Source organism: Mastigoproctus giganteus, chromosome 13 (assembly GCF_048544385.1).
Source record: "Mastigoproctus giganteus isolate SK-2022 chromosome 13, ASM4854438v1, whole genome shotgun sequence".
Taxonomy (NCBI): domain Eukaryota; kingdom Metazoa; phylum Arthropoda; class Arachnida; order Uropygi; family Thelyphonidae; genus Mastigoproctus; species Mastigoproctus giganteus.
Genome location: NC_143587.1, coordinates 10480927 through 10498718, shown reverse-complemented (window position 1 = coordinate 10498718; position 17792 = coordinate 10480927). Strand labels below are relative to the sequence as shown.

General features: G+C 36.6%; 1 protein-coding gene across 1 annotated transcript in view; it reads left to right on the top strand.

Moving 5' to 3' along the window:
• The window catches only part of Rme-8 (receptor mediated endocytosis 8), a 699549-nt gene that overhangs the window by 207117 nt on the left and 474640 nt on the right, over positions 1–17792 (top strand). The window contains exons 19-20 of the mRNA XM_090387774.1: positions 1065–1160; positions 10439–10552. Coding sequence (XP_090243900.1) covers positions 1065–1160; positions 10439–10552 — 210 coding nt within the window. The remainder of the gene's footprint in view (positions 1–1064; positions 1161–10438; positions 10553–17792) is intronic.

Below are 17792 nucleotides of genomic sequence, written 5' to 3'. Positions count from 1 at the left end.
CTAGGCTGCTGCTCATTCCAATAGAAGCAGTGCAAGAATCACTTTCACCTCTACCTACAGCTACTGTTAATCTTTTAGTCTGTGAATCCTCCAAGCTAGCAGTTTTCCAACCCACCTAACACTGCCTCGATAGAATCAGAAAATATTCTTGCAACCTTTCTCTTTAAGTATATACTACTATCCCTGTAGAAGCAATCTTTCCTGAGAAAAATTTTTCTCATGAGCAGTCGAGAAAAATTCTACCCCATGAGCTTTGCACAATCTCTCTCTCCAGAGCCAAATTAATTTAAAAAACTGTCATCATATACTCCCTCCTATTGTCTGGCCAGAATTGTAGACACTTTCAAATATAACCTTAACTCCTGACTTTTTTTCAACATTGACATGTACTTGTTAAGTATATCTGCAGATCCCCTACTCTTAAAATGTCACGAGTTAGGGTTGAATGTGAAAGTGTCATGAAACATCTGCTCTTAGTAGTTAGTACTTAGTACTTGCATATTATCTGAATGTGTTGCTGTTACTGGTTGTTTGCCATTTTTACTATTAACTGTTGCTTTAAAAAAAAAACTTTATTTTTAGAAGGAACATGACAGATGCAACTCAATCAATGGGGATAATAATGGCAAATAGATTAACCACCCAAGTGATACAAAAGCTATAAAACACTGAAAAAATCATATCCTGGTCCCAGTAGGAACCATAAATACTGGTCCTATTGGGACCAGGATATATTATTATAGGATAATAGGACCATTAAACAAAAATGAAATAAGGGAGACCAGATTAGAGGTACAATGACCAATAAGCAGAATCAGTAACTCAGCAGACATCAAATACAGTAATAGCAAAGGGATACTTAGACCTAGTTTTAGACTTAAACTATTGTTAACTGGAGTTAAGAGTGCAGGAAACTTATATTTCTTCTGTATTTTATAATTACAAAATGAAAGCATTTCAATTTAATATGAACAGCATGTGAGAGTGCATTCTAACATTTATATCTAAAATAAGCTTGTTCTGTAATGTCTAATTAGTAGTGATAATAATAAGTTATTTTTTAGCCTACAGGTCTTTTGTCTTTTCTTGATTCTGCTGAACAACCACCAAATACTATTGCTGACTACATTAATGTGCGTGACAACTTGAAAATTGCACAGGTATGTTATAAAGAATTAATATAAATATTTTAGAAACTGGGAATTCTCTTAATGTAATTGAATTTAGCAGATTTCTTTCTTCATTAGATAATTAGAAGGCACCTCCGTAGCCAGGTGGGAAGGAGCAGCAGTGCGTAGCACACGCTTCTTGATGAGACCATGGTTCGAGCCCGTCACCACCAAATATGGAGGATGCAGAAAGGTCAGGGAATGACCACCGCATATCCTGGAGCAATATGGCCTTAGTTACTAATGCGCCTAAAAACCAAATAACAAACAAACAAACAAACAGATAATTAGATTGGCAAATCTTTTTTAAAGATGCTATAGGAATTGACTATCTTCATCATGTTACAATTTGCGCAAATGCCACAATAACATAATTGCCTTCACACCTTATTCTACAAGTACAGCATGTTTCAGTACCTATTTTGGCTCTTTGGTTGCTTGCACTAAATGAAAAAGTTTTTCTTTCTTTTGCTGTGGTTGTACAAAGTATGTGTGTAATCACTTCTGGTTCTATATTTATATAGTAAGAATGGATTGTGACTGCTGTCCCATCTTCCTCTTTCCCCAATATAGAATAGCTACACTTTTCAGTTGCTTGCAATAGATCTTGAAGATAGATGTCAAAGTGCACACTTGATGAGTTCACTATAGTTGACATCTGATATTTGGACAATGTTGTGACAATGTGCACAGAGGCATCACATGCAGACACCAAGCCTACACACGTTGAGGGCAGTTATATGTAATTACTGTTAATTGATTGTCTATCATGAGTCTTCTGTCAGTAGCTTCTTTGCAATTATAAGCAATATGTGTAAGATACTATATAGCACTGGTTCTCAAACTGTGCGTTGTGACGCCCTGGGGAGACTCCATAATTTACCAGTGGTGTTGCGGACAATGTAATAGTTTGTGTAAGATTTCCATGGCATGAAAATATTAAAAATGTATTAAGAATTTTTTTTTTTTTTTTTTACTATTAGACATCTACTACTATTTGATGTATTATTAATGTAAATAATTATAGAAAATATTTGGGGTATTTTTGACGAAGAGAATGCATCATGTTCCCTGACCATATTCTTGAGATCCAGTTACTATGAGCGATTGTATCAGGTATTTTTGCACGTTATTTGACCTTGCATGAGTCTGAACAACGCAACTCCAGAAATCTGCTTGTAGTAACCACATATTCAGAGTACAATCAGCCTTTTGGTCTAAGTGTACATGTATTTCGAATCACATACGAACTTCATTTTACATACTGCAAATTACTGGTAGTACAGTTTATATTAGACTAGTGTTGCACATATGTTAAAAGTAACTATATTAAAAAAAAAAAAAAAAAAACAGTGTTATGTCACATCATTGTTTTGTATTTTAAAATTTATTATTTTTTTTTATAGTTGACCATGGCAAAAAAAATTTTTAATATGAATAAAAAGAGTGATTTAAATGAAACAGAGACAAAAGATGATTGATAGCGGAAATATAGAAAATATGATGACAGAAAATATGATGACAACACCTTGAAGCAGATAACACAATGAAGAAAATCCTCAGTGTGTTATCTGCTGCTTCAAGGTGTTGTCTGCAGAAAACATGCTTTCCAACAAATTGAAACGACACTTAGAAAGGATTCACAGCAATTTGGTAGATAAACCTCGCAAATTTTTTGCCTGCAAATTGCAAGGAACGAATGCATAAAAAAAAATATTTTTGAAGCAGTTTAGTGTCTCAAAAAAGCTCTTCTAGCATCATACAAGGTTGCATTTAGTGTAGCGCTACGCTAAATGCAATAAACCTCATAAAATTATTGCAGAGGAGCTTATTTTACTGGCAGCAATTGATATGGTTTCTATAATGATTGGAGAATCTGAAGCTAAACAACTCTTAAATGCGCTGTTGTCAGATGACACTATCAATTGCCAAATATAAGATATTGCTGAAAATATAAACAAACAATTAATTGAAAAATTAAAAGGCAGTTAATTCTGTATTCAGCTGGATGAAGCAACTGATAGTCACAATGAAGCCCATCACAATGTTATGTGTGGTTTATAGATGGAGATAAAATTTGTTGAAGACCTATTGTTCTGCAAAAATATTAATCACTGTACGAAATCTGAGGATTTGTTTGAAATCATAGATACTTTCATGGCTGAAAACAAAATTGACTTGACTAATGTGTTGATGTTTGTGCAGATGGTGGTCTTTCCATGTCAGGTCATTAGAGTGGACTGCAAACACTTATACATAAGTGCTTCATAAGAAAGCACCTAATGCAGTGTGAATACATCGCATTGTTCACAGAGAAGCACTTGCATCTCATTATCTGAGCCCCACTTTAAATGAACAGTAATCAAAATAATAAACTTTATTTAAACATGTTCACAGAAGGATCGCTGTTTTAAAAATACGTCTATTGACATGGGGGCTGAGTATACTTCTTTACTATACTTTTGTAACTCTTGCTGGTTTTGTCATGGCAAAGTTTTATCACGCATATATGAATTTAGAATGGAGCTCCATTCATATCTTCTCACAGAATCTCACTGCAATTGTGAAGACTTTGTAAAAAATGATTTTCTTTCTAAGCTAGCTTATCTTTGCGATATTTTTGATAAATTAAATTCATTTAATTTATCAAAAACTCCATGCACACTTCGAGAAATATTTTACAGAAAATTTTGGAGAGTACATATGAATTAGAGATCCCTTCAATACAAAGTCCCCACCAAATTTATCTACTGTCGAAGAAGAACAATTTATTGATCTTACATCAGACTTCACACTGAAAGCAAAGTTTTCGTCGTTATCTTTATATGAATTTTGGTGTTTAGTAAAACACAAATACCCGGAATGTAGCAATAAAGCTTTGCAAATACTAGTGCCATTACCTTTTTAAGTTCTTACCTTTGTGAAGTTGGATTTTTGGCATTGGCAGTCATTAAATCAAGTACAGATCAAAATTAAATGTTGAAAAATAAATACGCTTCGCCATCTCGAAAATGATGCCTAGGTTCGATGAATTATGCAATAAAAAGCAATCTCATACATTGTATTAATGTTTTTTAAAAATAAAATAATATCCTGATTATTATTTCATGTATTAATAATTATAAAAATTAACATATTAACATATTAACAAAAAATTTCATGTATTAACATATTAAAAATAAGAAATTGGACAATTATAGATGTTTTATTTCAAGGGAGGTGTCAGGAAAATTTTACAGGTCAAAGGAGGCACGGATTCCAGAGTTTTTGAGAATTGCAGCTATATAGGATTAAAATTTTATTATCACTGAGTACATTGGCTACTCAATTTAATGAAATATGAAAGAACCAAAAATTGTTTAGGCTTTATTATATTGATTCTCATATAAGCGCGAAGAGCAAATTCTAAGTCATTCCATTTATAACAGGTGCTTAAAATTAAACAAATGTATAGTTATTTTTTATAAATCAGATATTATTAATACAGTAAGCGCTGGTTATAGTGATCACGTTTGCAAATTTACTTTTGATTCTAATAAGCAAAAATTGATAAATATTATCCAGAGGCTATAAAAATAAAGATAAAAAGCACAAATTTACACTTTATTGCCAAAAGTTTATTACCAATTAAATGACATGAAAATCGGAAGAATATTATCCACTGGTTTGCAAAATAAAAATAAATTTATATTTTCTTACATAGCTTAATTAATATACATATTAATTAAACATAACACTTTGTAATATGATTATAATTTAAAAAGTCACTTATTTTAGATTGCTTTAAATTATCACTACAAAGTATATTTATAGATTTTTCAATATTGTATAACACTCTATATTCACAATCACTTGGACCAGTTTCTTCTAACATTCTCCTCAGGACTGCTGTAGCTTCACAAGTCTGTCAGTTTTGTAACTGGAATTCGTTTGCATTCATCTTCATTTTCCTCCTCCTCGGCGAAATTATCAATAGCAGACTGGGCAATTTCTTCATCTGTTACAGCTGTAGTAACTTGTAGATCATCTTCTCTGTCCACCCAATCATTAAACTCCTGTTCACCCATGTCTTCAGGCTTTTCAGCTTTATCAATAATGTGACTTAGTTGACCATCATGAATAATTAATCCACGATTTTTGAAACAGTTGCTAATGCAGGTTTCGGAAACTTCATTCCAGGCACTCATTTTCATACGAAGTGCATCTAGAACAGTTATCTACTTTGCAAAATCGGATGACATTCCCAAACCTTTATCTATAGACTGGATAATTCTTCACCTCCTATCCAACCTATAAAAGGTGTTAAAGGGTTTATTATTCCCTGGTCAAGAGGTTGAATCAGTGACGTGGTATTCGAAGGTAGAAAAACTAATTCAGTGTTTTTGAAAGTCAACTTTGGATGAGCTGGGTAGTTGTCCAAAACCAATGCAGTTTTTTTGTTTTTCTTTTCCAGTTGCAAATCCCAATTAAGAAGATAATTTTCAAAAAAAGAAGCTGTCATCCAAGCGTTGGCATTATTGGCATATCCAACAGGCAGCTGTTTTACTCCTTTAAAACATCTAGGCGATTTACTCTTGCCTATAACTAATGGCTTCATCTTGATTGTTCCTGTCATGTTGCATGAATGCAAGAACTGTAATCCTGTCCTTGATCTTCTTTCCTGCAGATACAGAGGAATTTTTAAAAATCGTGCAATGGTCTGCGGTAACCCTGTAGTGCAAACCTGTTCCATCTGTATTAAAAATGTCTTCGGGATTATAAGTGCTTAACACAGTTTGCCAAGAGGCTTTCAACCAGATGTCAGCTGCAGAACCGTCAGAATCCTGTTTTTCTCAGTGAAATTTTTTTTAAACAATATCATGCCTCTCCTTACATCTTGTTGGCCCTCTCCATCGCCTTAAACTCTTTGTGTAGTTTTTCAGCAAAATCATTAGCTTTTTGAAGAAGAATGCTACGATTGATTGGTGCATTAAATGAGCTGGCCTGTTTGGATCAAACGAACAGAGCTTAATGTACTGTTTGACATCTCCCTTCGTGCTTCAGTTTTCTGGTTTCACTAATCACATTAGTGTTCAATGTGTGACATGATTTTAATATTTTTGATAAAGATGACTAAGGGACTATCAATTTTACTGCCGCTTCCCTTTGAGACATATTGCCTAAGTTTAATTTAGTGTACCTTTCTATAATTTAAAACTTATCTTTTACAATCACATTCACTCTTTCTGTTCACTAACTTTTTTTTTGCTAGTAAAATTTAAAACAATAAAAAAGATGAGTCAATCAATAACAAAGCACAAAATCACACACATATCGAACTAACATGACATACGTAAGTGAGACAAAGTTTAGATATAGAAATGAAGAGCAGATTTCAGCGAAGGGGAAACACATTTTGCCATAGTGAAAACACACAATTCGGTATTATTGCAAATGCAATAAGATCGAGTTTACTACCCCTGTTTATTGCACTAACAGAATTGTATTAACAGAAAAGCCCAATATACCAGAAACTGCAAATTGTTTTTATTGTTTTATAGTTGTGACTTCCAAAAATGTGCTTTAGAAAAATATTACAGAGGTGTTCAAAATTGATTCTTATAACCGAAAATGTGATTCTAGTAAACAGTGAAAGTGTAGTACATATTATTGATTTGAATTGGTTCTTTGAAATTTGATTCTATAAAGTGGCTGATTCTAATAACCAGTGATCGCTATAACCAGCACTTACTGTACTTTCATATTATTTGCAGAGCAAAATATTTATTTTAAAGATGAACAAACACTAAAATAAAAAGTAAAAAATATTATTAGTACTGGCAATTGATGCAAGAAGCAATCTTATACAACATCAGGGGGGAAAAAAAAAACCCTTCCACATCGCTTCCATCCTCTTTAATCATTTTTAAAATTCTTCCTTAAATTTATTCAAACTTCCACAACAACAACTACTGATTCGTAGTTGGCTGATGCTACTTTAGCTTGCTTTCTTGCATCACATGCCTCTACTACTACCAAATGGAAATTTTTCACAAAGTCAGCTACTCTCTGGCTGAAAGCAAATTTCTGAACATCTATCTTACAACCATTCTTCCTCAGTTTAAATTTATGCCCCTTCATTTCATTTAAGCAAGAGAAAGAATTCCATCAGCACTTAGTCAGATTTTGTAAGTGCCTACTTTTCCAAACTGCAATTCATCTACATCCCTTCTAAAATGGCACCTCCATAGCCAGGTGGGAAGGAGCAGCAGTGCATAGCACACACTTCTTGATTAGACCGGGGTTCGAGCCCGTCACTACCAAATACGGAGGATGCAGAAAGGTCAGGGAATGACCACCGCACATCCCGGAGTAATATGGCCTTAAAGCTAATGCTCCTAAAAACCAAATAACAAACAAACCTTCTAAAATGAGGCTTCCAGACTAGTATGAAGTACTCAAGATGCAACCTAACCACAGTCTTATATATTGAATACTCAGCTCCTTATTCTTGTAGTCAAAATTTCTGTATATGATTAGCAAAACTGGCTGGAGACTAGGCACCTGTGAGGTGATCTGATTGAGGTGTAATAACGCCTTGAATGGGTTGAGCACGCTGAATGCTGATGGAATTCTTCCACTTGCTCAGATTAAGAACCTGAGGGGGCATGGATTCAAACTGTGGAAAGACAGTTGTAGAATAGATGTGCAGAAGTTTGCCTTTAGCCAGCACGTAGTTGATTGCTGGAACAGAATTCCATCTGTTGTTGTGGAAATTGATAGCTTAAATAAATTTAAGACTGAACTAGACAAACATTTGGAGTGACCGAATGGGGAAATGTTAAGGGTTTTTTTTTTTTTTTTTTTGTTGATGTGTGCCCTCTTTGTGCCCTTAAAAGATGATATCTGCTTTACAACGTCATCAACCTTTGCCCCTGGCAGACATACCCTGGACATGATTGCCACTTAGTAAATGTATGCTGTGACAGCTGTCTAACTGCCGTCCTGTCTAGATAGTTCTGCAGTACTCAATTAAGCAGTGACTCCATTATTTTCTGGAACAGAAGTCAATCTGAAGTGAGTAATTACAGGTCAGTAATTACTCACTTCACTCATTGTTGGGGATACTTTTTTCACATCTGCAGTTCATCATAGGTGCTTTCCCTGATTTCATGGATGCTCTCATAATTATGAGAGCATTCTTGGATACCTTTGCTTACCTCTTTTACTGCCTGCCTTAATATAACTGGATCGATCCCATCCATCTGAGGTGTCTCTTTTTAATGTTTAACTTCAACAATTTCTTTTTCACTTTACTCTTAACTTATCACAAAATCACATAGCTTCCTGTTTGAATTTGATACACTTTTGGTAATCAAATTTCTAAAAAATTCCTCATGTGGGAATGTAAATGAAAAATATCTATTGTTTGTTAGCAACCTGAGCAGGATCATCAACTTTTAAACTTTTCATATCTTGTGGACCAGTGCAATCCTTCCTGTTCCTTCTGGTGACACTATCTTGTGATCAGCCAGGGACAGGGATATCTTATTATCTGCCTTAGTTTGCTTAACCTACTTTGACTCAGTTGCAAACTGTTTTATCACTTGATCACCACTTGATAATGTATATACTTCAGTGCATATACATTATCTTCACTTGATAATGTATATACTTCAGTGCATTTTTCTTCTGTGCTACTTTCCTTATCTCATCTAGTCTTATCTCATCAGTTCATGTGATATCCATTTAGGTGTAAACTTTGAAGAGTATCTCTTAGTTGGTAGAAAAAGCCTGATAGCTTCTGCGATTACTTCTCTGAATGATTTCCATTTAGAATTTACTGTCGGTTATATTATCAATCAGTTTGTCCCACTGAATAGATATAAAAAGTGCCTAATACAGATCCATTAATTGTATGAATCTCAGTTTTTCAGGTTGAGACACATATTGAAGACCTGGATATAGTGCTGCCCCACATAAAAGAAAGTGGCTGAACTTTATTAGCTTCACAAAAAAATTGTTTTTATATAAAAATGTAACATAATTTTCATTGCATTTTTATTGGTTTAGTCACAGTAAATGTTTAAAGTTGAGAAGGTTATTTTAGTTACCACACACACACACACACACACACACACACACACACACACACACACACACACACACACACACACCTGTTAATGTTCATGACTCCTCCAAGCCATCAAACCTACAAAAGTATGCGTTCATTGTTTGTATAACATGTTTAACCCCTTCCCGGAACATTTTTTTCTGGACCGTAACGGATCAACTTTTTTTATTTTACAGATTAAAAGTATGCATCATGCGAATACTCATTGTATAGTTTTTTGTGTTTTTATTAATTTTTTCGTAGAAAATACATGGGAGTAATTATCCCAAGTTATCTAATGTATGCCAAAAAGTGTGCAAATTATATGGATTTTTTACCAAATTAGCGCTTGAGCTAAAAGAAAGGAACAGAAAAACTCTTCATTATTCATTATATAAATAAATTCAAAAAATCAAGTGGAATGCACAAGCAGTAACCTCCTGCCACAAGCAATAATTGCAAACTAACTACATTCTGACACATAGCTGCCCCAAGTGGATAGGCGAGGTAAGCGTCACTTCGGGCGGCAGTTCAAGAGGGCGGCAAAATAATTTTCGATATTGTTTTTGTGAATTATTTTTGCTGGTTCAGTATTCTGCATTTAGGACGGCAAATTATAATTTGCTTACTGGCAGCACAGGAACACGCGCTACTGTTCTTACATTGCTGTACAATATAAGTAAAACAAAGCCAGTCGTCTGCTGCCAGGCGTAAGAAAATCCTGAGAAATCTCGGGATTTACCTGGCTAATGCAAAATTAGCCATATAAATTCCCGAGAAAATACGTTTCAGTCCTAAATTTGGAGGTATTATTGTTTGCTTTGGGTATTATTGCCTGAGATATTTTGTGTAGTTCCGAATAACTTTTTTAAACTAAAAACGAGATATCTCGGGATAATCCATGAAAGGGTTAAGAGAGAGAATTCTCTTACAAGAAGAACTGTATAGACCCTGTATTTATTGTAATATTCAATAATTTTACTAGGGTTAAAATTTGTAACTGAAGACTGGTCCTCTTCATGGCCTGGATTGCTATTTTATTTAATTTGCTTATTTAACTTAAAATTCAGCTCATGTATTTGTATTATTTTTGCAATCTTAATTTTCTATGTGCGTAATGTTTTTGCAATTTTTTCAATTATAAATGGAAATTTATAACCTTGTAATTTTTTTTAAGGATCAGTATCCAAAATCTCTAACCAAATTACCTGCATCTTGGCAAATAGTAGAGAAACATCTAGATATGATTTTGCAACACTGGAGAACAAGAATTGGCATGCAGAAAAAAGAAGTAAGTTAGTTTTTGTTATTTTATGATAGGAGTAATCATGTTTTCAGTTCTTTAGAACCTGTAAGTTCATATTATTCTGTAAAAATATATAAAGCATTGCATCACATAAAAACTTAATTCATGTTGAAATTTTTTACAGAAGAAAGAAGCTTATGCCAGGCTTATGCAGCATTGGCCTTAAAAAAAATAATAAAAGAAACAATCACATACCTATTGTCACCTACTTTCACCTATTTCATTCAAGTTTTTGTGCATCCATTTTTTAAATTTATATAAACTTTCCAGTTCCACATAAGCCTGGCATAAGCTTCCTTCTTCTGTAAAAAATTCGTGGGATACCTGTTTCCTGGGCAATGCGATGCTGTCACCCCTCCATACCTGCCAAGGGCCAGGTATGGAGGGGTGACAGCATTTGGCAAGTATGTAGATCCACTGCATTGACATAGATGGTAATTTGATGCCAGTAGGGGTAAACATTATGAGTTAACCAACTTTGGAAAAGGGATGATGGTGGGTGCCTGACACATGGGTCACTCTATCTCAGAGGTGGTACAGAAATTGCACTATGCCCATTGGACAGTATCAAGAGTGTATCGGACATATGCCATTTCTGGAATTACATCTCATCGTGGTCAGCGCTGTGGAAGGACAAAGGTGGTGGATGAATGTAGCCGTCAACATCTGTCTCGCATTGTTTCAGGCAACCAGAGAGTGACAGTGGCAAAAATCACTGCCGACTTCAACAAGGGAGATGCCAGAAACGTTACCATCAGGTGATCATTAGCTGCAGTAGATTATGGGAGCTGCCGACCTACTACAGTCCCATTGCTAACACCACGACACATGGCTCTACCCTCAAGTGGGCGAAGGAACATCGGCACTGGACCTTGGATGATTGGAGACCAGTCTCCTGGTCCAATGAGTTACGTTTCCAGTTATTTCAAGTGGATGGGAGGATGCATATCTGGCACAAAGCTATACAAATGTTCAGGCAGGTGGATAGTCGGGGCGTGTTCAACACATTGGGATCTCTGGTACATCTAGATGCATCTTTGAATGGTCCAGGTTACATCCATTCATGGTCATTGGGCACCCACAGGGCAATGGACTTTTCTAGCAGGAAAATGTGCCTCCCCAAAGAACCATGGTGACTAGAGCATGGTTTGAAGAGCATTCTGCAGATTTTACCACATTTGGCCGCCCCGTTCACTGGACATGAACTCTATGGAGCATCTTTGGGATGCTGTGGAAAGGTCTGTTCAAGCTTTGGATCCTCCACCCAGGAATGCAACGGAATTATGGACAGCAATGCAGCAAGCATGGATGTGGAATGCTTTCGTGAACTAGTGGACTCATTGCCCTGTGACTACCCTTATCTGGGCAAAGGGTGAGCCTACCCGTTACTAGTTAGGTATCCCATGATTTCTGTCCACTCAGTGTATGATTTTTTTAGTTTGTGCCAACTGAGAAATAAAACAGTAGTAGTTGAGGTCTGATTAAAGAAAGCAAGCTTATGTAGCATCAGTCCCAAAAAAAAAAAAAAAAAATTTTGCACATCCAGTCCCTCTAAATGTTTATCCAGTTCCTTCTTGAATTTATTTAAGCTACAGATGGAAGTTTGTTCCAGCTGGCTAAAGACAAATTTCTGCTCATCTATTCTATAAATGTCTCCTGAATTTGAATATATACCCCCTCAGGATTGTAATCTGAGCAAGAGGAAGAATCTCATCAGAATTGAGCCTGTTCAACCCATTCAAGGCCTTATACACCTCAGTCAGATCACCTAGCAATTGCCTAGACTCCAAATGCTGTAATTTGCAGAACTTAAATTTGCCTTTCTTGGTAAGAACACCCTTTCGTTGCCTTCACCAGTTTTGTTGCCCTTCTCTGTATTTGCTCAAGCAACTCTACATCCTGCGAAAATGAAGCATCCAGACCCATGTGCAGTGCTCAAGGCGTGACCTGACCATTGCCTTATGCAAAGGGATAATCATTTCCTTTACCCTACGAGCAAAATTCCTGTATGTTATTCACAATACCTCATGACCTACTCTGGCAGCTTGTCTGCACTGCTCAGAAAATTTCATATCTGACTGCACAATAACTCCCAGGTCTTTTTCATTTTCTACCACCCTAAGTGCAGTACTACACAGTTAGTACATTTCTCTGGGGTTACTTCTACTCATATGCAGAATTAGAATTAGTAAAGGAATATGATACAAGAAAGCAAGCGTATACAACATCAGCCAAAAAAAAAAAAAAAAAGCCCTTCCCATTTCATCCATTCTTTCACTCCAAATGTTTGTCTAGTTTTGCTTTGAATTTATTTAAGCTGTCAACTTTTACAATGCCCGATGGAAGTTTGTTCCAACAGTCAACCACCTGCTGGCTAAAGGCAAATTTCTGCACATCTTTCTGCAACTGTCTTTCCTTAATTTGAAATTATGTTCTCTCAGGTGATATATCTGGGCAAGAGAAGGAATCCCATCAGCATTGAGCTTGCTCAAACCATTCAAGGCCTTAAACACCTCAAAACACCTCAATCACATCACCTCATACATTCCTAGTCTCAAGACTCCAGACGTTGTTCTATTCTCTAATCTTGTTGCCCTTCTCTGTACTCATTCCAGAAGTTTTACATCCTTCCTAAAATCCAGCCTCCTTTCTTGTATACAATACTCAAGATGTGGCCATTATTATCCCCTTGTATAAGGCCTGACCATTGCCTTATACAAGGGGATAATCACTTCCTTATCCCTGCTAGAAAAATTCTTGTATATTGTTGACAAGAAACCATGAGCTACTCTTGCAGACCATCTGCCCTACTCAAAAAACTTCATATCTGACTGCACAATTACCCCCAGGTTCTTTTCATTCTCTACCACTTTGAGTGTAGTACCACACAGTTGATACACTACTCTGGGGTTACTGCTACCCATAGGCAGTATTTTACATTTGTTAATGTTAAACTTCAGTTGCCACCTCTCAGCCCATCTGCTCAACTTTTCTAGATCCTGTTGCTGTCAGTGTAATAATAATAGTAATAGAGGCATGCGATGCAAGAAAGCAAGCGTATGAGCTTGTGTAGCCTCACCCAAAATAATAAATAAATAAATAAATAAAAAAAAAAAAAAATTAGATTAATTAAAAAAAAATTCACACTACCATTCCCTCAAAGTTTATCCAGTTCCCTCCTTGAATTTATTTAAGCTATCAACTTCCACAACGACGGATGGAAGTTTGCTCCAGCAATTAACCACCCACTGGCTAAAGACAAATTTCCGCACATCTCTTCTATAACTGTTTTTTTTTTTTTTTTTTTTTTTAAATGAAAACCCCAAAGACGTGAGATATTTCAACCTATAGTATTTAGTACCGTGCTTAGGTTGGAGGTTAAGAAGACGAGAGAAGATATTTGTTGTCATTAGACTTGAACTTCTGCAGACTGTAATTTTCAGGAAATACATATGAAGGAAGGTTGTTCCAGAAAACGGCAGTTGAATGAATAAATGAGGAATATGAAAACTTGGTTCTGTGAGTTTGAAGTTGGACATTAAATGGATGTTGGCTGGTGGCGGCACGTGTTTTGATTATTTTGAAAGAGAGAGAGAGCGGGAATTATAGAAGCCAATTCAGAAGAACAGTGCCCATGGAAGTATCTGTAGAAAAAGCATGCAGCAGAAAAGTACATCTATCAGACAGTGAGTGGAGAGAACCCAATTAGAGATGAGTCATTAATTAACCTAACTGCTCTCTTCTGAATGGTATCTAGACACTTGAGAGAGGTTTTGGGGACACCGCCCCAGATGATGGAACAATATTTCATGGTAGGGCAGATTTGCGAGTTGTACAGAACATCTGTTTGGAAGAAAAGTAACGGCGAGAACGAAAGAAAAAACCAAGTTTTTTAGATGTAGAGGAGGCAATATTTGTAATGTGCTTGTGCCAAGAGTGAATAGTAGTCAGAGTAATCCCCAAAAGAGCTATATCATCTTGCCTAGAAATTGGAGTGTCACCAAAGATAAGCATAGGAGTAGAAGAATCCTTTTTGTGAGATATAAGACAAGAATGAGTTTTAGAAGCATTGAAATCAACTAAGTTGTCTTTGCCTCACTGGAGAATTACCTGGAGATTAGCATTTAAGCAATTGGTAGTGGATATTCGAGAAGTTGAAGCTGATTGATCTGAGACGCTTAAAGGACCACTCACTTCAACCGTGTACTTAGAAGGGTTTCTAAGTACGCGGTTTCTAAGTACGCTTGATCTTTTTTCACTTTGTGAAAAAAGATCAAGCGTGTTGGCTGTATGGTTAGGATTGTTCGATATTCTTGTAGGTAAATGAACAATCTGTGCAAGATCATTAGTAATTGCAAGGCCTCAGCATCTCGACCAGCTGGGCCAGTGTGACTAGAAAATGGAAGCCAGCTGGAGTTGTTTGCATTAAAATCACCAAGGAAAATTAATTCACTGTTAGGAAAGTTGGACTGGAGAAAGTCAAGTTGCAAAGAGAGGAAATCAAAGAGCTCCACTTGATTAGTGGAGTTGGGAGACCGGTAGAGACAACAGACAAATTTGACAGAATGAGGTAGAGAGATTTTAAGCCAGGGAAGATCGAAAAATGGAGATTCCAAATTACCAAGTCTCTGACAAGGAATATTGGAATGGACGTATGCACAAGTACCACCTTTGAGTCGAAAGGAATCATACAGAGAATAATTTGGGCAACTGAGATGACCAGTAGCTGAATCGATCGATAACAGATTCTGTCAGAAAAAGTACATGTGGTTTAGCAGACTGCAAGTAGAAATGGACATCATTAAGATTAGAACTGAGATCACATATATTTGTGAAATGAACTAGGAAGTGTTTGGGAGGCTTAGATCTTTTCGCAGATAAGCTTACTCTATTAGTTTGACAATTCACGGTGTTTTGAATAGTAAGAAAAGTGTGGGGGGGACATGATGTATGAAATTTTTGATATTACATACACATGATAAGAATATACCCAGATCCTTGACATAACGTGGCCTCGACAATACCCCCCGCATACACACACTACTTGGACTCCCTTCAGTCACTATTTGGCAGAGTATAGGCAGGAAGATTATACACTAGCTGATCCTGAAGCATCCCAAAGAGTTTCCAGTAGGTTCAGTCCAGTGTACTAACTAGGGGCTGGCCTGCAAACACAGTTTTAGAGCTGTACCCTCGAAATGCAAGGAACACTGCATGATGGAAGAGATGGGGAAGGGTTGACCAGAATTTAGCTCTGGAGACTAAGCATGGGTTCCACCACTTGAAGCAAAGTGGTGGTATTGCACCGGTTGATAGTAATCTACCACCTAGTATTGCCTGGTAACATAGAGGCGGCATTCCACCTCAACCCCTACTTATGTTGGTTCACACGTGGGTGGTCATCCACAGTATGCTTGTTGATGACCACCCAGGATTACTAATAGTCCCACCATCGGGAAGGTACACTCAGAGGATTTGGCTGTCACAGACCATCTGGACTTCACCGAAATTGGATCAACTTGATTTGACTTGTCACCCGAATATCAGTTCCATCAGCATTTTAGACTCCCAGGTATAGCTTGTCTGGTGTATCGGAGAGAATGTTTGTGACAACATCAAGGACCAATCTTTCCTCAATTTGAATTTATGCCCCCTTAGGTTTGTAATCCGTGCAAGTGGAAGAATCCCATCATAATTGAGCATGCTCAACCCCTTATACACCTTATACACAAAGCCTTATACACCTCGATCAGATCACCTCACAGTGCCTAGTCTCCAGCTGCCCCAATTTGCAGAACTTAGCTTCTCTTGGTAAGAGAATCCCTTCATTACACTCACTAATCTTGTCCTTCTCTGTACATGTGCAAGCAAATCTACATCCTTCCTAAACTGAGGCCTCTAGATCTGTATGCAGTACTCAAGACATGGCCCAACCATTTCCTTATACAAAGGGATAATCACCTTTTCCCTACTAGTAAAATTTCTGTATATCATTGACAATACCCTATCACATGCTCTGGCATCTTGTCTGTATTGCTCAGAAAACTTCAAATCTGACTGCACAATTACTCCCAGATCTTTTTTATTTTCTACAACCCTAAGTGTATTACCACACTGTTGGTACGTTTCTTAAGGGTTACTTCTGCCCATGTGCAGTACTTTGCATTTGTCAATGTTAAACTTCAGTTGCCACTTCTCAGTCCAACTGCCCAAATTTTCTAGATCCTGTTGCAGTAGCACACTGCCATTACTGTCATTAACAACCCTGCCAACCTTTGTATCATCTCCAAACTTTGACATTAAGCCTGATATACCTTCACCAGTATCAGTGATAAATATACAAAACAACACCCAACATCGGACCACGGGGGAGACTCCTCTAATAACATTAGTCCACGAAGAGCAGCGTTCATTGATTACTACCCTCTGTCTTCTCCCACTCAACCACCCTTTTATCCATTATAGCAACTTACCCTTAATACCATTCTGCTCCAGTTTGTACAGTAGTCTTCCATGCACAACAGTGTCAAAAGCTTTCCTGAAATCCAAGTATATGATATCAAACTTTTTTTACATCATGTAACCACATATGCAAAAATTTCCGTTGTAACCACATCATAGTAACCAATCAAATTTGTAAGACAAGACTTTGCCGTAAAAAACCCATGCTGTGTCTGAATTATTACTGCAGTCTTATCTAGATGATCCTGTAATGCATCTTTAACCAGTGGCTCCATTATTTTCCCCCGAACTGAAGTTAAATTAACTGGTCTGTAATTACTAGTGTCACCCTTAGATCCCCCTTTGTGAATTGGGGATGCATTTGCACATACTCTGGCATTCAAAGAAAGTGCATCACTCTTTAAAATTGTAATTGTCATCTGAATAATATAAGAACATGGCAATCAGTTAAGATTGCATCAGTTAAGATTGACACGTGTAGATGATGACGTTATATTCCATCAGCTGTTACTTTCGGCTGTATAAGCATGCTCTGAAAGAGTTGCAATCATTCCTTGCTTGTGTCAGGATGGCAAGTTACATGCAGTTGATGCCATGAAGAAAGAGTGCTATTGTTGCTTTCCGCGAGGAAGGATGTTTTTCCCATAATATTGCTTAGTGTCTTGTAATGAGTCGACAGTGAGTAGATTTCTTTCCAAACTCAAGAATACTGGTTCTGCGGATTGAAAAACTTCCCATGAGGTTTTTCAATGATATACAGGAA